At 64.9% G+C, this 26,424-nt stretch overlaps 1 protein-coding gene across 1 annotated transcript; it reads left to right on the plus strand.

Moving 5' to 3' along the window:
• The first annotated feature begins 3,216 nt into the window (after positions 1 to 3,216).
• Positions 3,217 to 23,588, plus strand: GLI1 (GLI family zinc finger 1). Its single transcript, XM_064141553.1, has 12 exons — positions 3,217 to 3,291; positions 14,468 to 14,635; positions 14,794 to 14,889; positions 15,573 to 15,768; positions 15,954 to 16,116; positions 16,206 to 16,307; positions 16,407 to 16,547; positions 17,059 to 17,208; positions 17,674 to 17,838; positions 19,157 to 19,408; positions 20,633 to 20,912; positions 21,055 to 23,588. The coding sequence occupies exons 2-12, from the start codon at positions 14,539 to 14,541 to the stop codon at positions 23,319 to 23,321; spliced, it is 3,909 nt and encodes a 1,302-aa protein (XP_063997623.1). The 5' UTR covers positions 3,217 to 3,291; positions 14,468 to 14,538; the 3' UTR covers positions 23,322 to 23,588.
• The last annotated feature ends 2,836 nt before the right edge of the window (positions 23,589 to 26,424 follow it).

Consider the following 26,424-nt stretch of genomic DNA (forward strand, 5'->3'; position numbering starts at 1 on the left):
ACCCTTGCTCTAACCAGTGCCAACTGGTTGGACCAGATGCTCCTTGGGGCTCCTTCCCACCTGGCATTCTGTGTGAACTGGGAGGTGAGGCAGGCAGGGAGGCACCCCCCAAAGACAGCACATCTCAGCCTTGCCTGTGCCAGCAGCACAGCCTCTTCCCCTGCCCCAGGGGCCGCCTGTCCCCACGTGTGCGTGGCGGGGGCAGGCTGTGCCCACGCGTGTGCGTGACGTGCTGACTCACTGGCACACTGACACGCTGACCCACCAGCCCCACGCTGGCATGCTGAGCTGGCCGTGGTGCCACCCTTAAGTCTCTAATCTGGGTGATCATCTGGCCCTGCTCTGAGCAGCTTTAACTTTCCTAAACAGGAGATTAACCATGGGGGTGGGAGGGACAGGGCAGGGCCGGGGGGACCTGGTGGTGAAGAGCTGTTAGAGTGGGGGGGGGCAGCTGCCCAAGCTTTGTTTCCACTCGTGGGGCTCAAAGCCAGTAGCAGTGTGGGCCTGAGCTTGCCTGGCCGTGCTGATAGCCTTGAGGAGAGCTGAGTGGTCTTGGGGGCAAGTCCCCAGACCTTAGGAGTGAGGCTCTTGGCTGGGCTATGGTGCTGTGGGCGGCAGGGCTGGCACTGCCCGGTGCCCGAGTGGGTCTTTCCTGGCAGCTTAGTCAGGGTCACACTCAGCTCAGGAGTAAAGCTGCTGAGCTGCTTATGCCTCTTACAAAACGGGCACCCAGCAAAGCCCCCTGGCCAGCACCCACCACCTTGGCCCTGCCCTGGGGCTGCTGCTCTGGAAGGGGATCCCCTGCAGCAGTCTGGGGATGCTGCTGGCTGTCCTCCTGCTCCCAGAGGAAGCAAGGAGCTGCTGGAGCTTCCCTGGCAGGCAGACACCCCCTCCTCAGCCCTGCTGACCCCTCCTCACCCCTGGCCAGCAGCAGAAGGAGATGATCTCAGGACAGCACAGAGGGAGCCTGAGAGAGGGAGCTGAGTCTTTGGCTGGCCGTGGTTGGGAGCTGCTTCCTGAAGTCTCTCTCCTGCTGCAGTCCCTATGCTGCCCCCCCTGCTCTGGGGGTCCTGTGCAGCCAGTGCAGAGGTGTTCCCCAGAGCTGCAGCGCAGGTCACACCATGAAGGTCCCCCTGAGGTGCGTGACGACACCCAGGGGCACAGGGAGGACAGGCTAAAGCCCCAGCAGGGGTAATCCTGCTAAGAGGCTCTCAGGTCAGGACAGATGTGTGCTGCAGCTCCCACCGCCTCTGAGGCTCGCACTCAGCAGCAGTGGCTCAGAGAGCAGGAGGGACCTGGCAGGAGCAGCTGAGCCCTAGGCTAGGCTGGCAGCGCGCAGCCTCCACGCAGGAAGCGTGTCCGCGGCCCTCTGGGGAGCTGAGCACGCACAAGGTGGGGCAGGTGCCCCCTCCTAGCAAGTTCTCCTCCCGTGGGAGCCCCTGGAACGCTCCCGTCACAGACTCACACACTCACCTCGCTTGGGAAGGACCTTTGAGCTCCTCCGCTCCGACCCTTCTCCAGCTCCGCCACCCCGCGCCGCCACCAGGGGGCGCTGTCCCCCCGTGCCCGCTTGCGGCTGCCGGCCGCGGTGGGGGGGTGCTTGGTTGGAGACCTCCCGGCAGGTTGCTGGGGCTCGGGGGAGGTCCGGACACTCTGTGGGGTGATTCGTGGCTCCATCAGATGCCCTGGGCAGGGTCCTGTGCCCGGCGATGTCACTGTCACTGCCTCTGCTTGCCCACGGCGCCCGCTGCAGTCCACGGGCACCGCCTGGGTTCCTGTCGCTCTCCATCTCCCCTCCCGGCAGCGCTCCCCAGCAGCACACTCAGGGCTTCCTGGGCGGCACTTGGGCACAAGGGTGGCTGAAGCCACCCAGCTGCCTGCCAGGGGTCTCCTGAGAGAGGTGAATTCACTCTGGATGAGAGTGGTCCTGGCTCAGAGACATCTGAGGTGCAGGCAGAGGCTCCATCCGGACCCCCAGCGGTATCCAGGATGCAGGAAGAGAACCCCAGCATGGAGGGGTTGGAAGGGACCCCTGGAACTCATCCACCCCAACTCCCCTGCTCCAGCAGGGCACCCACAGCAGTTTGCACAGGGCCACAGTGGTGTGGGGGGGGGGGTTGGAAGCTCTCTAGAGAGGACTCCACAACCTCTCAGGGCAGCCTGCCCCAGGCCTCCAGCATCTACATGTCACCGTTTCTCCTGGGTGCCAGTTTGTGCCCACTGCCCCTTGTCTTGTCCCTTGGCACCACTGAGCAGAGTCTGGCTCCAGCCTCTTGACTCCCACAGCTCCTTTAGCTCATGCTGAGCATTGCTCAGATCCTCTCTGGGGCTGCTCTCCTGCAGGCTCTCAGCCCCAGGGCTCTCAGCCTCTGCTCCTCACAGAGCTGCTCCAGGCCCCTCAGCATCTTCCCAGCCTCCACTGGACTCTCTCCAGCAGTTCTCTCTCTCTCTTTCTCTCCCTCTCAGTCTGGAGCCGATGCTGAGCCCATGCTGGGATGTGCCAGCCTGAAACACCCCACAGCTGCCTGCTCCCCCCTTGCAGCCCCCCCACGATCCCTGCACTGGGCACTTCTGTCTCCCCAGCTGGGGCAATGGGAGCTGCTGGACCTCAGGCCCTGGGCACCTCGGTGGGGTTCTGTGGCCGAGGGATGCTTGTCCAGATGGTGCTCTATGTCCATCTGTGGGCTGTGCCCACGCGTGTCCGTGTATCCGTGCCCAAACACCCTGTCTGTGCCACCGTGAGCTGGTGCTCTGAGCCCTCACACACACACAGGGTGGGCACACACATACGTGCCCGCTTTGCTGGCACGTACCCACGGCACACGCGGGCACACCAAGCCTGGTGGGCACCCGCCGGTGGGACCCGTGCCTGTGGACTGCCCTGAGCACGGACACGGGTGTGCGCGGCGCTGAACGCGCGGGACGGCCCCGTGCGTGTGCACGGCGTGTGCGCGTACCCCGGATCCATCCCGGGTTTTCGGAGCGGCCCGGGGCCGGCGGCGCTCCCGGTCGGGGTCTCCCGTCCCGAGCTCGCCGCCGCCGCCGCCCAAGTTGGCGGAGCGGGACCCGCGGCTCCGCCGGTTTGGCCGGGACGCGCCGCCCCCGCGGGGCTCCGGCAACTTTCACCGGGAGCCCGGGGGCGGGCCGGGGAAGTGCGGGGGGCACCGAACCGTCCCGCCCCGACCCGAGCGCCCGGGTCCCCTCTGGATGTGCCGCTTCTCGCCCGGACCGAGCCGCAGCCAGGGCAGAGGGGAGCGCGGAGCCACCGGACCCGCCTGGGGCCGCCCGGAGGTAGGAGCCGTCGGGCGAGTTCGGGGCCGCGGGAAGGGGCTCCCCGCAGGAGCCAGGATGGCGCCGGGGCCGCCCGCTCCCGCGTCCCGTCGGTAACGGGAGGGGGGGAACCTCGACCGGAGCCCAAACACCGGGTCTCAGCGGAGCGGCGGTCAGATCTCACGGGGCAGCCTGGCGGCCCCGGGCCTCGACGGGGCGACTACTCCCGGGGGTCCGGGGAGCAGGAGGCGGGCAGCGCGCCCCGGCCCCGCCGCTCTGCTCGGCACGTAGAGCCCCGCTCCCGGCCGCTCCCACGCCCCCGCGCTCCGTGCGCCGGTGGGTGGCGGGTGGGTGGGCTCCGGCCGCGCCGCTGCTGTCCCCGCCCGGCGAAACCCCCGGGGAGGGGAGGGAAGAGCTGGACTCGGTGGTCCAGGGCAGGGCAGAGCCGGTGCCAGGCTGGTGTTGGACCGGGAGCAGTCACCGAGTGGAAGTCACTGCCCCGGCCCTGGTGACGCAGCAGCCGCAGGACTGTGCCCGGGCGCACACGGTGCCACCCGCGCTGCCAGCTCCTGCCTGTCCTCAGCCCTTTTATCCTGGGCCACTCGTGGTGAACGTGGGGATCCACCACCCAGCTTGTGGGCCTCCGAAAGTTGCGTGGGCAGGGCACAGAGCTGGGGGTCACCAGTGGCTGTGTCCCCACCAGCAGCACTCTCTGTTCCCAGGGCGCTGGGCAAGGCTCCGAGGGGAGGAAGGTTTGGCCCTGGCACAATGTGTCCCCCTTCTTGCTCCCCTGCCAGGCTGTGTGTGCCAGGCATGAGGCACAGGGAGACTCTGCACGCCCCAAGGAGCCTCCAGACTGTGCAGGTCGTGGTGCACTTCAGCTTCTCACCCCTCAGCTCCTGGAGCTGAAGGCCCTGAGATGTGCTCAGCACAGCGAGCAGCAGGGCAGGAGCTCACCGAGCCCGTGAGGAACCCCCAGGCTGTACCCAGCCCTCAGTGAGCCAGGAGGGCAGGAAGGCCAAGGGCAGAGGAAGTGTCCCTCTGGAGTCTCTGTGCCATGGTGGCCCAGCAGCAGTGCTGGGGTTGGGAGCTCTGGGTGAGTGGTTGGACTTGATCCCAAAGGTCTCTTCCAAACTCAACAGCTCCATGGTTCTTTGGTGCCCTGGACTCAAGTCCAGCTGGTCCCAAGTCCTCATGGGGGACTCTCAGCACAGCAGTGCCAGCCTGAGGGCTGTGGCTCTCCTGTGAGGGTGGAGAGCTTGGCACCTGGGTCTCAGTGGAGCTGGAATGCTGGGTTTGGGGTGTGGGAACTCCAAGCACTGCTGGGGTCCTGTGCCCAGCTCTGGGGGTCAGCAGATGCTGCTGGGTGCCTGGGTACCTGCATTTCACCCTGCTTCACTCCAGGTGATGTGTGGTGAACCTGGGCTGGTGGATGCAGCATCCTGAAGGTGGGCATGAGGTGGGTAAGGGGGAAGTGAAGAGAATGCAGCTGGAATGAAAGTTCTTCAGACCCAGGAAGCCTTCCAAGTGTGGCTGTGTCCAGCTGAGCTGCCTCTGTGGGTGCTGGAGGCTGGCTTGGCGATGCCCATGTCTCTGTGGAGCAGGAGCTGCCCTCCTTTCAGCCCTTCCCTGGCACACTGAAGGTTGCTGGTACTCAGCAAGGATCTTTGAGGGCAAGAGGGACTGTAAGAAGTGGAGACCCTGGAGCAGATCCACACCAAAACTCCCTGTGCCTGGTAGGACTCTCAGATTCCTCTGAGGAAACTGGCATGAGCCCACCAGTGCCTTCCTTCAGCTGGCATCTGCCAGGCCAGCTGCCTCTGTCTGCTCCCAGTAATGCTTTCAAGTGGACTTATGAGGTCCTCTTGTAGCCAAGGCAGTGGCTGCTCGTGGGGGGTCCTCATCTCCCCCATGTTCCAGGGCCTTTTCATGTCAGGAAGACAACCCCAAATCCAGGGGCAGCTTGGAGCTGAAGGCCTCTAGAAGGTGGTGGAACAAACTCAGTGCTGCTTTCCCCACCTGGTACTGGATATGGAGCTGGGGCTGGGGGTTGAGCTGGAGCTGGAGCTTGGGATGGGGCTGGAGCTGGAAATGGAGCTGGGGCTGAGGGTTGAGCTGGAGCTGGAGCTTGGAATGGGGCTGGAGCTGGAGCTGGAAATGGAGCTGGGGCTGGAGCTTGGGATGGGGCTGGAGCTGGAGCTGGAAATGGAGCTGGGGCTGGAGCTTGGAATGGGGCTGGATCTGGGGCTGGGGGTTGAGCTGGAGCTTGGGATGGGGATGGGGATGGGGCTGGAGCTGGAAATGGACCTGGAAACGGAGCTGGGGATTGAGCTGGAGGTTGGGATGGGGCTGGAGCTTGGACTGGTTCTGGGACTGGAGCTGGCTGGAGCAGAGAAGTTTCCATCCAGGGGAGAGAGCCAGCGTGGACACCTTGTGACACTGTTGTCATGCCAGGGCAGCCTGGAGAGAGGCAGACCTTGAGCTGGGGCTTGGGGAGGGATCTGCAGCTCAGGACGTGCGAGGGGTGGGTGGGCAGCTGGGCTGGGATGCACCAAGCTCCTTCTTGCAGTGCAGCTGGGCCATGCCGGTGGGATGGAGCTGAGCACTCCAGCTGCAGTGCTGCAGAGGCTGCCCCTGCTCCCAGGGCACTGCCAGGCTGGGGCCTGTGTGCCCGTGGGTGAGCTTCACCTGCATGGCCACTGAGCTGCTGGCTGATGTCTTCAGTGCAGGCACCTGAGTGCCTCAGTTTCCCTCCACATCTCCTGGTGTTCAGCAGGCTCAGTGATGCAGGATCGGTCCCACAGCCATCGGATGGGTCCTTGGTGAGGCTGAAGGGCAGTCCTCAGGGGGAGGCAGTGAGGGTGCCCAGCCCCAGGCCTTTGGGGCACACCAGCCCCCTTTGAACGCTGCAGGACAGCAGGGGGGACAGCTGATAAAATAGCTGCAGCAGCCTGGGGACAGGCAGCAACAACAGAGTCGGGTTTCAGCTCTGCCGCATCTGGGGCAGGGGTGGGGATGCTTCCAGATGTGGTGCAGCTCCCCCCTGTCAAACTGCCAGCCACGACCCAGCAGCAGCAGCAGCAGCAGCGAGCAAAGCCCTGGCTGGTGCCCTCCACGGTGGCAGGCAGCTGAGGGGATGGGGGCTGCTGGGGGTGTGGACAGAGCAGGGCTCCAGCGGAGGAAGAGGAGAGCAGAGGTCTGCGCCGGCCACCTCCACGGGTGGCAGACGCTCCTGAGGGGACAAACGTGTGCCAGCAGGGCAGGGGGCACTGGGGACTTCTGGCAAGAGCCCAAGGCCACCACCACGGGGCGGGGGGGGGGTTCATCTGCCCCAAAGGAGGAGCAGTTTATGCCTCCTGAGTCTCCAAGGTGCTCACCTTACTCCACGCTCAGCCTGTCAAGAGAGGAGCAGTTCCACGGATGTTGATTCCTCCGGTGGCTGCCGAGGGCCCTGCCAGGTCCTGCACATCCTCCTCTTCCCCTCTCCTGAGGGCTCCTGCGGGATGGAGCTGCTGAGGCTCAGTGTGAAGCACCCTGGGGGCAGGGGGAGGCCAGAGGACCCTGCAGCCCTGCCCACGTCCTGCCTTCTGTGCCTCAGCTCAGGAGGGTCCTCTCAGGACCCCTCAGCTCAGGAGGGTCCTCTGAGCAGAGCCTCTGCTCCTGGGTGTCCCTCAGGTCCCAGCTGAGCGTGCAGGGCTGGGGGGGGGGGGCAATGCCCTGGTGCCATGGGAAGGAGCAGTGCCTGGCAGGGGCTCCCACAGCCATGACTCAGGGCTGGGCTTTTATGGGTCCCACATGTTCGATTTTGCCATTTCCCTCCAGTGCTGGGCAGGAAGGGGGAAAGCATAAAAATTCCTCACTGCAGCTGCTGCCACGGGCACAAACCCCTTTGCCCTCACCCCAAAACCTTGCCCTCACCCCAAAACCTTGCCCCCACCCCAACTCCAGCCCAGGCAAGCAAAAGCGTGGGGCAGGGAAGTGGCTTTATGTGAGCAATTTGCAGGGGCAGTGCTCGCTGGGGGCCAAAGCAAACAACTGCAAGCCCCTGACAATTGCCTGCCTGCCTTGGGACCACCTATCAAGCCCCAGCGCTCCTGCCCAGCCTGCCACGGCTTCCTGAGCGGCTCAGCCTGCGGTCGAGGGGTGGTGGTCCCTGCCGGGACGGGCTCAGGGAGCGTGGAGCTGGCAGCTCCCACCCTGCTGCGCTCCTCCGTGGGCTCTCTGCCCTGGGATACGCCAGCAGTGGGGGTGGGGGTGGGTCAGGGCTGCACCTCAGCCTGCTCCCCCTCCCCACAGCACACGCGTGGTAGCCTGTGTTGGCGTGTCTGGAGGCAAGTCAGGACACGGTCCCGAGTGGGTGTGGATGCACGTGGGAGCGAGGGGCTGGATTGTTTTGCTCCCCCTCACCCCCCCCCCCCTGCTGAGGTGCAGTGTTGGGTGCTGGTGCAGCGTGGCTGAGCTGCTGGAGGGATGGGGTGGGCTGGGGAGGGACCTCTGGTCCTTGCTGGAAGTGGTGTGAAGGGCAAGAGGAGAATTTTGCCGTGGGGTGGGGTATGAGTTTGGTTCATTTGCCGTGGGGTGGAGTATGAGTTTGGTTCAGCTTCTGAAGGAGAAGGGAAGGAGGGAGAATCAAGTGGAGGATGTCCTGAACCTGTCCTGGCGTGGAGGTCTCTGCCCCTTTCCCTCCACGTGTGTATCACCTTCCCCCAGAGCTTGTTCTTCTCTGCCTCATCTTTTGCAGGCAAAGAGACCACCTTGGAACGAGCCTGGCAGCCCACACCAGCATGAGATCATGACCCTGAATCATCCCCTTTCAGACCCCCTGAACCCGAAGCAATGAGCTTTGTGGCAGCCACAGTCCTGGCCAGATTAGCTGCCCCATGCAGAGCAGCTTGGGCTGGCCCCCAAGGCCTGGCCCACCCGTGGGGTCAGAGCACGGCAGTGAAAGGGGCGGGGGGGGGTGTGTCTGCACTGGGAGAGGGGTCAGGGGAAGCAGCTCCCCAGTACAGACTGGGTCCAGCTTGGTCCAAGGTGGGCAGAAGAGGCTTCTCTGGGGGGAGCATCACTGTCTTTGCTCCCCCCTCCCCACCAGTGGCCTTTCCCCACCCCAGCAGGTGCCAGCTCTGGTGCCCAGGGAGGTGACACAGCATGCAGGAGGCACCACAGCCAGGGAGGGGCAACGCTGATGCTGTCAGACCCTCCTGCTGCGGGAGGCAGCTGGGATGTGTCCCCCTGAGCCTGGGCTGTTGCTGCCATGAGAGATCATTGACTCTTCCAGCTTTGCCACTTGCACCTTGGTGCTGCAGCTCAGCCTGGTCCCTGCCCTGGTCCTGCTCTGTGTCTGCAGAACCTCCCTGCCCCAGCTTTGTCCCAGCTGCTGCCCCACTGCAGGGGGACAGCGAATCTCAAAGCACAGCAGAGCTTTCCCTAAGGCCCTGCAGGGTTAAACCAACTGGGGCATGTGGCTGACCCTGGGTCACAGGGTGGCAAAGGCCAGGGCTGCCAGGGCATCATAGGGCTGCTGGGGTGTCTGAGAGCTTCCAGGGTGTCCCAGGGCTCTGTGCCTGCAGTGGGCTCAGAGGTTTGCCTACCCCAAGGCTGGAGCCCACCTCTCCTGAAGGGGTGAAAAGGATGTGCAGTGGTGACCTTCTGGGGTGTTCCACCCCTGTCACCCATAATGCTGCACCCTACTCTCTGTCTGCCTCTTCTCTCTGCCCTGGCCCTCCCTTGCTGCCTTAGTGAGGAAGTGGCCAGACACTGGCACAGGTTGCCCAGGGAGGCTGTGGATGCTCCCTCCCTGGAGGTGTTCAGGGCCAGGCTGGATGAGGCCTTGAGCAAGCTGGGCTGGTGGGAGGTGTCCCTGCCCGTGGCAGGGGTTTGGCACTGGCTGCTCTGTAAAGTACCTTCCAACCCATTCCACGGAGCTCTGGAGGCTTCGGGGATCTGCAGGCAGATGCTGGCTCCACCTCACTGCTGCTGTAGGTCCCCACACACACACATGCAGATGTGCACACACGCATGGGAACACAGGCACAGCAGCATGCCCAGAGCACAGAGCACACAGCAGCACCCCCAGAGTGCACAGCAGCACCCCCAGAGCGCACAGAGCACACAGCAGCACCCCCAGAGCGCACAGAGCACACAGCAGCACCCCCAGAGTGCACAGAGCACACAGCAGCACCCCCAGAGCACACAGCAGCACCCCCAGAATGCACAGAGCACACAGCAGCACCCCCAGAGCACACAGCAACACCCCCAGAGTGCACAGAGCACACAGCAGCACCCCCAGAGTGCACAGAGCAGCACCCCCAGAATGCCCAGGGCACACTGCAACACCCCCAGAGCACACAGCAGCACCCCCAGAGCGCAGAGCAGCACCCCCAGAGCACTCAGCAGCACCCCTAGAGCACAGACCAGCACCCCCAGAGTGCAGAGCAGCACCCCCAGAGCACTCAGCAGCACCCCCAGAGTGCAGAGCAGCACCCCCAGAGCACTCAGCAGCACCCCCAGAGTGCAGAGCAGCACCCCCAGAGCACTCAGCAGTACCCCCAGAGTGCACACCAGCACCCCCAGAGCGCAGAGCAGCACCCCCAGAGTGCACAGCAGCACCCCCAGAGCGCAGAGCAGCACCCCCAGAGCACTCAGCAGCACCCCCAGAGCGCAGAGCAGCACCCCCAGAGCGCAGAGCAGCACCCCCAGAGCACTCAGCAGCACCCCCAGAGCACAGAGCAGCAGCTCCTCCCCACATGCACACACGTGTGCCCAGCCTGCCGCGTTCACACACGGCCCCCACGCATGCACAGCCACCAGCCCTCCTCCAGGCCCCCCACGCTGGGGGCTGTGCCGGGCGGGTTGATGGATTGTGCCACACACAGCTCGGCGCTGCTGGGCTATCGGCTGGGATCTCCTAATCCAGCCCTGACATCACATTCCTCCACAGTGGGGCTCCGGGACGGTTAACCCTGCCGGGGCTGGGCCTGGGGCAGGAGGGGACGGGGACAGTGCCGAGGGGCACCGCCGGGTGGTGATGGGCTGGGTGGCAGCCGCCCTCCTGCCGCCCGCTGCCAGCCAGTGCTGCGGGCCGGCTGGAAGTGGGTCTGGCTGGATGTGGGTCTGGCTGGATGTGGGTCTGGATGGATGTGGGTCTGGATGGATGTGGGTCTGGCTGGAAGGGAAGTGAGGTTGGCTGGGAACAGAGCTGGCCACGAGTGGGAGCGTGCCTGGTGGGAGCTAAGAGTTGGGTGGGGGTCTGCCCTGCCACGGGGTGCCGTGGGGGTGCAGCTGCCTCTGCCCCTCTCGCAGCCAGCTCTCTGAGGAGAGTGCAAGTCCCCTGGCAGTGCCCAGGTCTCGGTTCCTGCCTCCTGCCCATCCCTTTGCACCGCCGCCAGCACTGTCAGCATCCCACCGCTGTCCTGCGAGCCCTCTGCGGCTCCCTTCCCCTTCTGCCTTCTCTCCTCCTTCTCCTCCGCCGCCTTCTCCTCCCTCTCCCCTATTCCCCGGTGTCCTCAGGAAAACTGGAGCCAGATGACAGATTTTAGATGTGTTTGCAGGAAATAAAAGGCGAGGAGCTGGGGTGGGGGGCGGGGGGGGATGGGGATGGGGATGGCCAGTCCTGACCCCCTCCTGTGCGGGGTTCGCTGTCTGGAGCCAGCCTTGCCTCGGCTGCCGCTGCCGCTGGCTGCGCTCCTTGTTTTCTTGGCAGGGAGGAGCAGGAATGTGTTTCAGTTTGAGTTTCTTGGCAGGAGGAGACCGAGGGAAGATTCCCCTGAATCCCGGCTGCGCCTGGCTCTCAAATTTATGCCCATAGGCTGCGACTTGGGTGGGCCGCGGCGGTGTGCGGCGGGCGGGGGAGGCGAGCGCGGCGGTGGGGAGCCGCGGGGCCGGTTCTCATTGGCGCCCCCCGGCCCCCTCCGGTTGCCCCTGCTCCGGCGAGCCCCCCCCGCCATGGGCTGGGGGCAGCATCTTGCAGCTGGGACCCGCGGGTGCTGGGGCTGGGCGCTTTCTGCTTGGCACGGCCACCCCTGCCGTGCTGGTGCGCAGCAGGGGAAGGGGCAGGGTGGCTGCCCTCATGCCTGCCTGGCACCCGCATCTCTCCTGGCTGCCCCAGCGGGGAGACCCAGCCCTTGCCAGGGTCCCCAGACTCCTCCTCTCTGCCTGGGCTGCACTCAGACTGGTACAGTGAGCCCTGGCCCCTCCTGCTGTGCCCAGAGGTGACTTGGGGTGGTGGGGACCAGAGCCTCGCTGAGGTGCCCCTCCTCCCGTGTGATGAGTGCTGCAGGGGGCACAAACCACCCCGGGAAGGGAGATGGTGCACAAGGCTGGAGAGCTGTGGGTGCTCCCTGCCCATATGTGCCTGGTGGCATGCTGGGCACGGCTGTGCAGGGTCTGGCAGCTGCCAAGGTCAAGGAGATATCACAAAGGCTCGAGGTGAATCAGACCTTCTCCTGCAAGCTGTGGGTGCCCCACCAGTGGTGCCCCATCTGCTTAGAACTCGGGGGCAGCAGGTCCCCAGTCCAGGTCAGGACAGGGAGCTGTGGGCTGGTGGGGGCCAGCAGGTCCCAGAGCAGAGCCCACGCTCCAGTGATGCTGCCAGGACAGACACAGCCCCACGGGACCCACTGCCCTTGGGGCTGCCTCATCTGGTAGCTGCACGGCAGCCACCTGCCTGCTGGGTGGCAAGGAGTGGGTGGGCAAAGACTGTGGCTCCGGGGCAAGCTGGGGAGCTCAGGTCTCAGGAGGGGGAGGGGAGGGGGCTTTGGCTTTGCTGAAACCCATCCCACAGCCCTCATCATCTCCCAGCCTGTCCAGATGTGTGCACATGTGTGTTCACACGCGTGTGTGTGCAGGTGTGAGCGGCACAAGGGGCTGGGGAGGTGCTGAGGGGGAGACTCCACCACTAAACGAACTTCTCTGAGGGTCTTATAAGGCCTCTTCTTGTGGCTGGCAGGGGGGGGGTGGGGGTGGGGGTGCGGATGGGAGGCTTCCCTGGAGCTCTTCCCCATCTTTGCTGCAATGTCGAGGTTCAGCAGGCAGGTAAAGAGGCTCCTCCTCTGCCACCCCCCACCCCTCATTCCTACTCATCTCGCTCTGCCTGGGCTGCCCCCAGCGCCACCTTCCCGGGTACCTCCCTCCCCCTTTGCCTGCCCTGCTGCCCCCCCCCCCCTCCATTCTTCGCGGCTGACACTCTGACAAAGCCCCGAGACGAGCTTTGAAAGGGGCAACTCATGCGGAAGAATTGCTGCCCCCCTCGCCCCCCCGTGCTCCAAACTCAACCCAGCACTTTCCCAGCAGGGTGAGGGGCTCCCACTTCCCCCAGACCCCTTGTTTGGGGGGATTCCCTTTAGTCTCTTAAGGGGGAAGGCTGAGGGGGCAGGAGGACTTCTTTCCAGTGCCACCCACATCAGCTTCTCCCTCACGCTGTGGTTGTTTCTGCTCTCAGAGCCTCCTGAAAGCCCTCGGGGGTCGTGGGGCACGGCAGTGACCATGGGTGGGGACGGAGCTGTGGGTCAGGAGCTAGGCACAGAGGGTGGAAGGCTCAGCCATGGTTGGACATCCTGGCAGATGGAACTGAGAGCCCGTGGAGGGCAGGAACCTGCAGGCAGGGATGTGATAGAGGGCTGGGCTGAGCCCTGTGGGCGGGGGTGCGATGTGTGGGTGGCACAGGGCAGGGTTTGGACCTGCAGGCTGGGTGGGGACTAAGCAGGGCTGCGTGGGACCGGCAGATGCTGCGAGGACCCAAGAGGAGGGCAGAGCGTGGTGCCAGCTCTGGTCCTCTGACCAAGCTGGTTCTAACTGTGCCTTGGTTTCCCCTTTGGGCAGCTGGGGGTGTGCTGGAGCACGGGTGTGCGTGTGCCAGTCTGGCTGCACACGGGTGTGGGTCATTCCCCAGCTGGGGTGGGATTTGGCTTTGCTGGGCTGGGACCCTCTTAGCACAGTGCCAGGCACGGGGGCGCCTTGGTAAGGCAGTGCTCGTGATGGCTGCAGCAGTGCCACTGGAGGTCTCCATACCCTGTGGGGTGTCTCCATGCCCGGGGGGGTTCTCTCTGCCCTAGGAGGTGTTTCTGTGCCCTTAGGGGGTCTCGATGCCCCGGAAGGAGGTCTATATGCTCGACGGGCTCAACGCCTAGGGAGGAGTGTCTGCATACCAGGCGGACTCCCGTGCCCTGGGTAGTGTCTCCATGCCCTATGCAGTGTCTCCGTGCCCTGGGCAGTGTCTCCATGCCCTGGGCAGTATCTCCGTGCCCTGGGCAGTGTCTCCGTGCCGTGGGCAGTGTCTCCATGCCCTGAGCAGTATCTCCGTGCCCTGGGCAGTGTCTCCGTGCCGTGGGCAGTGTCTCCGTGCCCTGGGCAGTGTCTCCGTGCCGTGGGCGGTGTCTCCGCGCCGTGGGCAGTGTCTCCGTGCCGTGGGCAGTGTCTCCGTGCCCTGGGCGGTGTCTCCGTGCCCTGGGCGGTATCTCCGTGCCGTGGGCAGTGTCTCCGTGCCGTGGGCAATGTTTCCGTGCCCTGGGCGGTATCTCCGTGCCGTGGGCAGTGTCTCCGTGCCGTGGGCAGTATCTCCGTGCCGTGGGCAGTGTCTCCATGCCCTGAGCAGTATCTCCGTGCCCTGGGCAGTGTCTCCGTGCCGTGGGCAGTGTCTCCGTGCCGTGGGCGTTATCTCCGTGCCGTGGGCAGTGTCTCCGTGCCGTGGGCAGTGTCTCCGCGCCGTGGGCAGTGTCTCCGTGCCCTGGGCAGTGTCTCCGTGCCGTGGGCGTTTTCTCCGTGCCGTGGGCAGTGTCTCCGTGCCGTGGGCGGTATCTCCGTGCCGGGGGCAGTGTCTCCGTGCCCTGGACAGTGTTTCCGTGCCGTGGGCAGTGTCTCCGTGCCCTGGGCAGTGTTTCCGTGCCGTGGGCAGTGTCTCCGTGCCCTGGACAGTGTCTCCGTGCCGTGGGCGGTATCTCCGTGCCCTGGGCGTTATCTCCGTGCCGGGGGCAGTGTCTCCGTGCCGTGGGCAGTGTCTCCGTGCCCGGGGCGTTATCTCCGTGCCGGGGGCAGTGTCTCCGTGCCGTGGGCAGTGTCTCCGTGCCGTGGGCAGTGTCTCCGTGCCCAGCGGGAGTCTCGCTCCGGGTGCCCTCGGCTCGGCCCGGGCAGTGCCGCGGCTGCGCTGTGCGGTGGCGCCGCCTGGCGGCCGGGGCTGCCATCCCACCCTTGTCGTCCGCAGGCCCCGAGCGGCTCCAGCCCCTCGGCCCTGCCCCCGCCGCACTGCTGAACCCGTCCGAGCCCTGTCGCGACATGTTCGACCCCACCAGCCCTCCGGCCGCCGGTTATGCTGAGCACTGCTGCCTGCGACCACCCCGCGGACCGGCCCCGGCTGCTCCAGGGCCACCAGGTCGGTTGTAGCTCCCCTCGTCCTGGGCTGGAGCAGAGCCTGGCATGGGTACGAGGGGCACCCAACCTCAGGTCCAGTTCCTGGGTTCTGGGGGTCTCCAGTTCCCCTTGTGCCACCCACCCTGATGAGCCTTCCCATCTTTCTCCTCGCCCTGCCAGGACTCGATTTCCCCTTATGCCACCAGCCAACCCTCACCAGCAGTCACCGCGGCTACGGGCTGGTGCCAGGAGCCGAGCACCCAGGCAGCGGTGATGGTGAGTCCCCAGCCTTGGGAGGGCTGCCACGAGGGCTTTGGCATCTCCTGGTTGTGCCAGGAGTGGGAGTGCTGGCTGGCAGCAGCTCAGTAGGAACCAGCACCCTGCCCTGGCACCGTTTTAAGAAGGATGTGAAGGTCCCTTGGAGTTACCCAGAGGACAACTAAGCTGGTGCCAGGGCTGGATGGGGTAGCTGAGGACTCCTGGTGTGTCTGGTTTGGAGAAAAGGAGGCTGAGGAATGACCTCATTGCTCCCTATGGCTTCCTGAGGAGGGCACATGGAGAGGGAGGTGCTGACCTCTTCTCCCTGGGTTCTCCCTGGGTGACAGGATGTGTGGGCATGGCTTGAAGTGGTGCCAGGGTGGTTTAGACTGGACACGAGGAAGTGGTTCTTTGCTGAGAGAGTGGCCAGAGCCTGGAACAGGCTTCCCGGTGAGGTGGTTGGTGCCCCGAGTTTGCCAGGGTCTGTCAGGCACTTGGGTGATGCCCTTGGCGTGTGGTAGCCTCTGGGCTAGAAGACCTTCGAGGGGCTGCAGCTGAAGTGCTCTGGTCTAGTCTGAGCCAGAAGCTAACTGGCACGCTCCGGGCACCCACTAGAGCACCAGGCTTGTGTCCTTGGGGGCTTCTCCAGCCTCCTAGGACCCACGCTGAGAGGAGTGCCCCCTGCTCTGCTGCCACCCCAGGCTCACGGTTCTCCACGCCCCGCGGCGCAGGCAAGCTGGGCAAGAAGCGAGCTCTGTCCATCTCCCCCCTGTCAGACTCCAGCCTCGACCTGCAGACTGTCATCCGCACCTCCCCCAACTCCCTGGTGGCCTTCATCAACTCCCGCTGCGCCTCTGCCAGCGGCTCCTACGGGCACCTCTCCATCAGCACCATCAGGTGGGCACCAGGCACACCCTGCCAGCCTGAAAGCCACCTCCTGCCCTGGGAAGGAGGGAAGGAGGTGGGAGCATGAGTCAGGGAAGGAGGGGGTGGAGCTGAGCCGCATGGGAGCCCCTGGCGCAGGAGACCTCCGTTCCTGTCCCCTCCCCAGTGCCATCAGCTCATCCTCTCGCCCTTTGCAGCCCATCCCTGGGGTACCAGAGTCCACCGGCGCAGCAGAAGGGCCAAGGCCACCTGTACACCCACACCACCCCCCCTCCACCCTGTAGCTCCCACGAACACCTCCCCCCCCGCCCAGGGCTCCTGCACCATGGCCCAGCCCGAGGGACCCTCAAACACTGCCAGGTAAGGAGGCTTCACACCCGCACGAGTGGTGGCGCAGGAGGCATCTCGGTGCCAACTGTCGCCCAATTTCCCCCTACCTACCCTGGCAGCAGCTGAAGCTGGAGTGGAGCCTGAGCAGCCCTCTGAGTGTCAAGTACCCAGAGGAACGATCTGAGGGTGACATCTCCAGCCCAGCTTCCACGGGCACCCAGGTACTCCCTGGGGCTCTGCGCTCCTCCCTGGCACCGCTCCCAGTAACAGGGAGCACGCAGGGTGGTGCCTGGGAGGGCTCATCCAGCCCTGCTCCCTAGGACCCCTTGCTGGGCATGCTGGATGTCCGGGAGGATCTGGAGAAGGAGGATGGGAAGCCTGAGTCCGAGGCTGTCTATGAAACCAACTGCTACTGGGATGGCTGCACCAAGGAGTTCGACACGCAGGAGCAGCTGGTGCATGTGAGTGGGGTCCTGCCAGCCTCAGAACCTGCCCACGGGCACACTCCCCTCTGCCAACCCCACTCTGCAACTGTCCTGGGCTGGGTTGCTGCTGTGCCCCAGCCCTGAGAGCTCCCCATACTCCTCTATGGCAAGGGTGGGCAAGGTCTTGGTGACATTCCCATGCCATGTCCCTAGGGGCAGCACCCAGCCTGGCCCTCCTCACCTCTGGGGAAGCTCTCCTGAGCCCCTGCTGCATCCAGCTGCCTCCTTTGCTCTTTGTCTCCTTCCAGACACCACAACTCTCCTATATGCCCTTGCCCACCTCTCAGACCACCCTGACCTCTGTCTTCTTGGTCCTGCCAAGGCAACCCTCAGCCATGTCCTGCCTCCATTGCCTTCTCTGGGCACCACCTGACCGCTCTGTCTTTCTCCTCCCCTCTGATGTCTCCACCATCCATTCCGTAGCCATGTCTCTTAAGACACCTTGGCACCCTCCCCAGTGCCACCAGTGATGCCCCTCTCTCCTCAGCACATCAACAACGAACACATCCACGGGGAGAAGAAGGAGTTTGTGTGCCACTGGGCAGCGTGCTCCCGCGAGCAGAGGCCCTTCAAGGCTCAGTACATGCTGGTGGTGCACATGAGGCGGCACACGGGCGAGAAGCCTCACAAATGCACGGTGAGATGGCACCAGCCTTGGCTAAGCTGGGGTGCCAGGCTCAGGGCAGGCTGGGGAGCTGGCCCTTCGTGGCACTGAGGAGGACTGTGGTGGGGAAAACGAGGTGGGGCAGCCTCGGGGGGGAGGGGGCAGGAGCGTGGTAGAGCATCGTTAGGGAGGGCTTCATGCGTGGTGTGGCAGAGATGCCACAGGGGAAGTTAGCCAGCTGGGTGTGGTGTGGCAGAGATACCACAGAGGAAGTTAGCCAGCTGGGTGAGGTGGCACCATATGGGCCAGAGGGTGCCACGTGGCCAGGGCACCAGATGGGCCAGGGCAGCGTGGTGTGAGGCCATGCAGCTGCAGGCTGCTTCGGGTGGCGCTCGTGGCCGTGGCAGCCGTGGCCGTGGCAGCGGCGTGGGGTCTGCCGTGGCACAGGCTCTGCTGAAGGCTCGTGGCCCTGTGCCCCCTTCCTGCTTGCCCACACAGTTCGAGGGCTGCCACAAGGCCTACTCCCGCCTGGAGAACCTCAAGACTCACCTGCGCTCGCACACGGGCGAGAAGCCCTACGTGTGTGAGCATGAGGGCTGCAACAAAGCCTTCTCCAACGCCTCCGACCGCGCCAAGCACCAGAACCGCACCCACTCCAACGAGGTACCCACCCCGCGCTGGGCACGGGCTCCCTGTGCTGGCCTGACCTGGTCAGGGTCTCTTTTAAGGCCCTCCCACCTAATCATAGAATCATAGAACCAAGCAGGTTGGCAGAGAGCTCCAAGCTCAGCCAGCCCAGCATAGCACCCAGCCCTGCCCAACCAGCCCATGGCACTCAGTGCCCCAGCCAGGCTTGGCACCAACACCTCCAGCCATGGGCACTGCACCACCTCCCTGGGCAGCCCATTCCAGTGCCAATCACTCTCTCTGACAACAACTTCCTAACAACATCCAGCCTGAACCTGCCCTGGCACAGCTTCAGGCTGTGTCCCCTTCTCCTGGCCCTGCCTGCCTGGCAGCAGAGCCCAACCCCACCTGGCTACAGCCTCCCTGCAGGCAGCTGCAGGCAGCAATCAGCTCTGCCCTGAGCCTCCTCTGCTGCAGGCTGCACACCCCCAGCTCCCTCAGCCTCTCCTCACAGGGCTGTGCTCCAGGCCCCTCCCCAGCCTTGCTGCCCTGTTCTGGGCACCTTCCAGCACCTCAACATCTCTCTGCAGTGGAGGAGCCCAGAACTGGACACAGCACTCCAGGGGTGGCCTGAGCAGTGCTGAGCACAGGGGCACAAGAACCTCCCTGCTCCTGCTGCCCACACTGCTCCTGAGCCAGCCCAGGATGCCATTGGCTCTGCTGCCCACCTGGGCACATAGAATAGAATGGTTTAGGTTGGAAGGGAGCTCAAACTCATCCAGTTCCAACCTCGTTTGCCCTGGGCAGGGGCACCTCATGCTGACCTGGGCTGCTCAGGGTCTCTTTTGAGTCCTTCCCACCTTATAGAAGCACAGAAAGGTTTAGGTTGGAAGGGAGCTAAAAGCTCATCCAGTTCCAACCCATGGCTAGGGACAGCTTCAGCTGGAAGAGGTTGCTCAAGATCTCATCCAGCCTGGCCCTGAACACCTCCAGGGAGGTTGTGGAGCACTGAATCACCGAATGTGATCAAAGATCACATTCGGTGATTCAGTGCTCCACAACCTCCCTGGGTAACCTGTGCCAGTGTCTCACCACCCTCAACCTGTGCCACTGTCTCACCACCCTCACTGCCAAGACCCCTTCCCTAACATCCAGTCTCAACCTCCCCTCTGCCACTTCCAACCTATTCCTCCTCTCCCCGCCACAAGCCCTTATCCGTAGTCCCTCCTCATCCATCCTGTAAGCCCCCTTCAGATCCTGAAGCATCAGGAGCCTACTGCAGAGGAGGGGAGGGGGATTGGTCTCATGCCCAGCTGGACCTCACTCCTCCTCCTCCACCCCTCACCCACCCCAGAAGCCCTACGTGTGCAAGATCCCAGGCTGCACCAAGCGCTACACCGACCCCAGCTCCCTGCGCAAGCACGTCAAGACCGTGCACGGCCCCGATGCCCACGTCACCAAGAAGCACAGAGGGGATGTGGTGCCAGGCCGTGGGATGCCCACCCCTGCTGCTCCCCAGGACATGAAGCAGGAGAAGGAGACAAATTGCCCCAATGAGCACCGAAAGGATGACAGCAGCAAACTCTTGGTGCCCGACTTGGCCTTGGTAAGGAGTTGGAGATGTTACATGTGTGGCATCTGGAGGGTTGGAGAAGCCCTCAAAGGTCATCTAAGTGCCAACCTCCTGCTCTTGGTGCCCAACTTGGCCTTGGTAAGGAGTTGGAGATGTTACATGTGTGGCATCTGGAGGGTTAGAAAAGCCCTCAAAGGTCATCTAGTGCCAACCTCCTGCTCTTGGTGCCCAACTTGGCCTTGGTAAGGAGTTGGAGATGTTACATGTGTGGCATCTGGAGGGTTGGAGAAGCCCTCAAAGGTCATCTAAGTGCCAACCTCCTGCTCTTGGTGCCCTTGGCATTGGTAGGGAGTTGGAGATGTTACATGTGTGGCATCTGGAGGGTTGGAAAAGCCCTCAAAGGTCATCTAGTGCCAACCTCCTGCTCTTGGTGCCCTTGGCATTGGTAAGGAGTCGGAGATGTTACATGTGTGGCATCTGGAGGGTTGGAGAAGCCCTCAAAGGTCATCTAGTGCCAACCTCCTGCTCTTGGTGCCCTTGGCATTGGTAAGGAGTTGGAGATGTTACATGTGTGGCATCTGGAGGGTTGGAGAAGCCCTCAAAGGTCATCTAAGTGCCAACCTCCTGCTCTTGGTGCCCTTGGCATTGGTAAGGAGTTGGAGATGTTACATGTGTGGCATCTGGAGGGTTAGAGGAGCCCTCAAAGGTCATCTAAGTGCCAACCTCCTGCTCTTGGTGCGCTTGGCATTGGTAAGGAGTTGGAGATGTTACATGTGTGGCATCTGGAGGGTTAGAGGAGCCCTCAAAGGTCATCTAAGTGCCAACCTCCTGCCATGGGCAGAGACACCTCCCACCAGCACAGGTTGCTCAAGACCTCATCCAGCCTGGTCCTGAACACCTCCAGGGAGGTTGTGGAGCACAGAAGCACAGAATGGGCTCAAAGATCACATTTGGTGCTTCTGTGCTCCACAACCTCCCTGGGCAACCTGTGCCAAGGTCTCACCACCCTCACACTCCAGAATTTCTCCCTCCTCTCCAGTCTCAATCTGCCCTCTCCCAGCTCAGATCCACTGCCCTCCCCCTGGCACTCCCAGCCCTCCTCAAAAGTCCCTCCCCGGAGCGGTGGTGGTGGTGGTTGGGGGAGTCCCAACCAGGCTTGGTGGAGCAGAGGAGTCCATCTCCAGGGTGCAGGCTGGCAGGTGGCATGAGTGGAGATCTGACCCCCGTGCTCCTTGTCTCATGCCATGGGCACTCCAGAAGCCACAGCCCAGCCCCGGTGGGCAATCGTCCTGCAGCAGCGACCACTCCCCGCTGGGCAGCACCACCAACAACGACAGCGGCGTGGAGATGGCTGGCAACGCCGGCGGCAGCTACGAGGACCTGTCCACCCTGGAGGACGTGGTGCCCGGGGAGCCCATGGGCACCTCGGGGCTCATGGCCCTGCACAAGCTGGAGAATCTCCGCATCGACAAACTGAAGCAGCTGCGGAAGCCTTCGGCCACCAAGGGCCTGAACCTGCCACCCATCGCCGGAGCCGGTGAGACCCTGGCGGGGGGAGGGGGATGGGGGGTCCCTACCGGCACCAGCGCCGTGGGCACCGTGCCAGGATCGGGCTGGTTTGCAGCTTGGGGTATCCTTCCCGGTTCCAGGTCTAACTTCTTCCTTCTCTCTCTCCTCAGGCTTGCCCGGGGAGGTGCCCGGGCTGCCGGTACCCGCCGCGGCTGCCTCGCACCGGCGCATCGCGGAGCTGTCGGCGGCGGAGCTGGGCTTGGCGGGCAGCGAACGCCGCAGCAGTGCCACCAGCACCGTCAGCTCTGCCTACACCGTCAGCCGCCGCTCCTCCCTGGTGTCCCCGTACCTGCCCGGACCCTGCCTGGGCGGCGAGGTGGGCACAGTGCCCGGCGGGACCAGCTCGGCAGATGGTTACGACCCCATCTCTCCGGACGGCTCACGCCGCTCCAGCGATGCCAGCCACGGCGGGGGGCTGCCGGGCGTGGGCAGCCTCACCCCTGCCCAGCGCTACCGCCTGAAGGCCAAATACGCTGCGGCCACGGGCGGGCCACCCCCGACCCCCCTGCCCAGCGTGGAGCGGGTGCCCATGGGTGGGCACGGCAGCTCCCCCCGGGATTACCCGGGGCCAGCCCAACCTCGCTGCCTTGCCAATGGGCTGCTGCGGAGGCACAGCTCCAACGACTCCCCCGGCTGCGTGGGCAGCCTTGCCCATCACCCTGTGCCACACAACGGCGTGCGGAGGGCCAGCGACCCTGCCCGGCCCGCAGCCAACCCTCACACCGTGCCCAGGGTGCACCGATTCAAGAGCATGGGCAACGTGAACGTGCCAGGAGGTGGCAGAACTGTGCTGCAGCCCTTGGGCGGCTCCGATGCCAATCTCCAGCGCCACCTCTTCTCCCCGTGCCCACCCAGCATCAGTGAGAATGTCTTCCTGGAGGGTGCGAGCGTGGAGGGCCCTGGCATCGAGCCTGGCATGCTGGAGATGGAGCAGTACTTGAGCTACCCTGAGGAGAGCTTCCCATGCCAGGCAGTGGGCACAGAGCTCCAGTGTGAAGGTCTCTATGGCAGCACTCACCGGACCACGGGGGGCATGCAACTGAACCCAGCAGGACACGGGGACATGGGGCAGGGCTTGCTGCAGGCTGACTTCTCCCTCCCTCAGTGCCAGCTGAACCAGCACTTCAGCAGTGTGCATGCCAGCAACGGGACCATGCCAGCTCCGTGGGATCAACCTCCCCAGGGCGCTCTGGAGATGAGTTCTGCCCAGTCCGGGCTTGGCACCTCTGCTGCAGCCATGCCCGGGCCCCACTGCCACCACCAAAGCACTGAGTACCCACAGCCCCGCTCCTGTGGGCAGCAGCCCAAGCTCCTCAGCTCATGCCAGGCCCCCGGGTTCGCTGGGGGGCAGCGCCAGAGCCGCCTGCAGATCAAGTCTGAGCAGCGTTACCCAGCGCCTGCCCCGGCGCTGCCACCCTGCCAGAGCACCAAGCTTGCTGGGCACCTGCAGCCTCCTGCCTCCTTTGGCCAAGCTGTGACCATGGCGCCTGGCAGCTACCAGCCCGAGGAGCAGGCAGCTGGTGGCTACGTGGGCATGCTGAGCCCAGGGGGCAGAAGAGCCCAGACGCCCACCCTGCAGACCAAGGAGGTGATGGTCCGCAGCTACGTGCAGGCCCAGCAGGCTCTGATGTGGGGAGACCAAGCAGCCTCCAAGGCAGGGGAGGCTGGCATGGGGCTGGGCAGTGAACCTGGGCAGTGCCAAGCCATGCAAGCACCGCTCTACCTGAGCCCCAAGTACTCTGCTTACCAAACCAAACCAGACCACCTGCCGGGGCTGGCAGAGCCTCACCACCTCCTGAGTGCCCCCTGCTTCAACCCCGAGCTGGTGCCACATCCCCCTGGTGGCCCTAAACCACCTGGGCACCAGAACAGCCTGAACTATGGGGGTGGCCTGGCACAGCCAGCTCATGCCTACGAGGGAGCAGAGGCCAGTGCCCGGCGGGCGCTTCGCCTGCCCCCTGCCCACCCCACACCTGAGGGGTCCAGCAGCTCCCTGCAGTATTACCCAGGCCAGGGCACGCATCTGCAGGTGGGCAAAGGTGGGCAGAAGCTGCTGGGCCAAGCGTCGGCAAGCTGTGGGCATTACGGTGGGGGGTTGGAAGGACTCAAAGGCAGCTCCTGTTACTACCTGGAGGCAGGGGAGCAGGTGGCCAACAGCCTGGACTCGCTGGACCTGGAGAACACACACCTCGACTTCGCTGCCATTGTGGAGGACCCAGAACCCCCTGCACTGCTGCCCGGCCCCCCCGGGCCCCCCAGCCCTGCCTCTGGCCTCCTGCTTCCCGCATCTGGTGGTGCCAACATGGCCGTGGGCGATATGAGCTCCATGCTGAGCACTCTGGCAGGGGAGAGCAATTTCCTCAACTCTCTCTCCTAACCGAGAGGTACCAACCCTCGGGCGGGCACGGCTGCAGCTGGCACGGGGAGGTCCAAGCCACAGCTGGGCGTGGAGTTGTGCCCGTGCGGAGAGAAGCATCCCCCGGAGCCTCCTCTTGCCCGGTCAGGGTCAGGCTTTGAAGGAAGGGACCTCGCTGGGTCTCAGACGCAGCTGCCACCCCTCGGCTGGTGCCACAGCTCAGCTCTCAGGTGGGAGCTGCTTCTGCCCAGCCCTTCCCTTCCCAGCGCCTGGAAGCCTTCCCCAGCCCCCCCCCCCCCCCCCCCCCCCCGTGCCCTGCGCAGTCTCAATGTGGAAACCAAAGAGTTCGGCCCCCGCCGGGGCCGTGGGCAGAGCCATCCCTGCGCTGCCGCTGCCCCCTGCCTCGCGTCCCGGTCTCCGGCAGGGCTGCAGCCCCTCCGCGCTTGGCGAGCCCTGCCCCATCCCCCCCCGGGCAGCTCCAGGAGGGAGAAGGGGAAGGGGAAGGCAGCTCCCCATGGCCGGGCTGGGGGTGCCCGGTGCTGCCCCTGCCACTTTGTACATATGTGCCAACGTCTGTCCCTCCCGTGGGGGGTACCCCACGCTTCCAGCAGTGCCCCCCCGCCCCAAATTAAACCCTTTCTCAGGGGAGTGTGAGCTCTGTGCTTTTTGATCCTGTGGCAGACGCTGTACAGTTCCCTCCCCTTGCCCCCTTCCTGCTTTTCTCATCTGGGACCCATGGCTCTGAAACCTCTCCTGGCCCTGGGCAGCCTGAGCCAGACCTTAACAACCCTCAAGGAGCAAAAACTGTTCCTCATGTCCAACTTCAACCTCTTCTGCCCCTGTGCTCAGCACTGCTCAGGCCACCCCTGCAGTGCTGTGTCCAGTTCTGGGCTCCTCCATTGCAGAGAGCTGTTGAGGTGCTGGAAGGTGCCCAGAGCAGGGCAGCAAGGCTGGGGAGGGGCCTGGAGCACAGCCCTGTGAGGAGAGGCTGAGGGAGCTGGGGGGGTGCAGCCTGCAGCAGAGGAGGCTCAGGGCAGAGCTGATTGCTGCCTGCAGCTGCCTGCAGGGAGGCTGTAGCCAGGTGGGGTTGGGCTCTGCTGCCAGGCAGGCAGGGCCAGGAGAAGGGGACACAGCCTCAAGCTGTGCCAGGGCAGGCTCAGGCTGGATGTTAGGAGGAAGCTGTGGGCAGAGAGAGAGATTGGCACTGGAATGGGCTGCCCAGGGAGGTGGTGCAGTGCCCATGGCTGGAGGTGTTGGTGCCAAGCCTGGCTGGGGCACTGAGTGCCATGGTCTGGTTGGTTGGGCAGGGCTGGGTTGAGCTTGGAGCTCTGTGCCAACCTGCTTGGTTCTGTGATTCTCTCCTGGGACGACCTGGAGCTGTTTCCTCTCCTGTTCCCTGCAAGAGCTCAAGCTCCACCTGGCCTCGCGTTCAGGCAGCTGCAGGGCGCCAGAGGCTCTCTCCGCAGCCTCCTCTCCTCCCGCCCAGCTCCCGCAGCTGCCCCTCCCAGCCCTGCTCTCCAGACCCTTCTCTGGACCTGTTCCAGCCTCTCAGTGCCCTTCTCGGAGTGAGGACCCCAAAGCTGACGCCGGTGCCGAGGTGCAGCTCCACCAGCGCCCAGCACGGGGGCAGGATCCTTCCCCCGCCCCCGCCGGTCACCGCTGCTGCCCCACGCCAGGCCGCCGGTGCCATTCGTGGCCTCGCACACGAGTCCTGCGCCGGCCCCAGCGCCGCTGCCGAACGGCGGCAGCGGAGCACAGAATCGGCAGCAGCTTTGCGGCCGCCAGCGCTGCTCGGTACCGACAAACGGAACGTCAGGTCCGAAGCGACCGAGCCCGCGGCACCGAGAGCGGCCTGCGACCGGCACCGAGAGCGGCCTGCGACCGGCACCGAGAGAGGCCTGCGACCGGCACCGAGAGCACCGCGACCGCGCCCGGCGCTTCCCGGAAGTGCTCATCCGAGCTCCGGAAATCACGTGTCACGGACGGAAGTATTCTCGGGCTCCGGCCGAGCCCCTCTGTCCTCCAGGGCAGCCCTCTATGGTGCGCAGTCCTCCGGAGCCGCTCTCTATGGTCCGCGGTCCTCCTCCGGGGCCGCTCTCTATGGTGCGCAGTCCTCCTCCGGGGCCGCTCTCTATGGTGCGCAGTCCTCCTCCGGAGCCGCTCTCTATGGTGCGCAGTCCTCCGGAGCCGCTCTCTATGGTGCGCAGTCCTCCGGGGCCGCTCTCTATGGTCCGCGGTCCTCCGGAGCCGCTCTCTATGGTCCGCGGTCCTCCTCCGGAGCCGCTCTCTATGGTCCGCAGTCCTCCGGGGCCGCTCTCTATGGTCCGCAGTCCTCCTCCGGGACAGCTCTCTATGGTGCGCAGTCCTCCTCCGGGACAGCTCTCTATGGTGCGCAGTCCTCCTCCGGAGCCGCTCTCTATGGTGCGCAGTCCTCCGGAGCCGCTCTCTATGGTCCGCAGTCCTCCGGAGCCGCTCTCTATGGTCCGCAGTCCTCCGGGGCCGCTCTCTATGGTCCGCAGTCCTCCGGGGCCGCTCTCTATGGTCCGCAGTCCTCCTCCGGGGCCGCTCAGGCGATTAACTCGCGGCCGCTGGGGGGCAGCAGGGACCCGGCGGACGCCTCGGGGCTGCCAGCGCAGCTCAGCCGGGACCGGGGCAGAGCCCAGCCCGGGGCAGGAAGAAGCCTCCCGGAGCGGGACAGGGAGGGGACAGCGCCGGGGAGCAGCTCCGCAGGGTAGGAGCTGCCAGCGCTGGGCACAGCAACCTGCCCTGGTGGCCGAGGAGCCCCTGGCGGCGTGCAGGGGGCATGCAGCGGAGCGTGGGCAGCAAGGCAGGGCAGGCTCTGCCCTCTGCTCTGCCCCAGCGTGGGCACTGCTGGGGGACTGTGCCCAGCTCTGGGCTGCCCAGGGGCAGAGGGACAGGGAAGGGCTGGGGGAGAGGCCAGAGGAGGCTGCGAGGGGCCTGGAGCAGCTCTGTGAGGAGCAGAGGCTGAGCCCTGGGGCTGAGAGCCTGCAGCAGAGCAGCCCCAGAGGGCATCTGAGCAGTGCCCAGCAGGAGCTGAAGGAGCTGGGGAGGGGGCAAGAGGCTGGGGCCAGGCTGTGCTGAGTGGTGCCCAGGGGCAGGAGAA

This window comes from Pogoniulus pusillus, unplaced genomic scaffold (assembly GCF_015220805.1).
Source record: "Pogoniulus pusillus isolate bPogPus1 unplaced genomic scaffold, bPogPus1.pri scaffold_58_arrow_ctg1, whole genome shotgun sequence".
Classification (NCBI taxonomy): Eukaryota; Metazoa; Chordata; class Aves; order Piciformes; family Lybiidae; genus Pogoniulus; species Pogoniulus pusillus.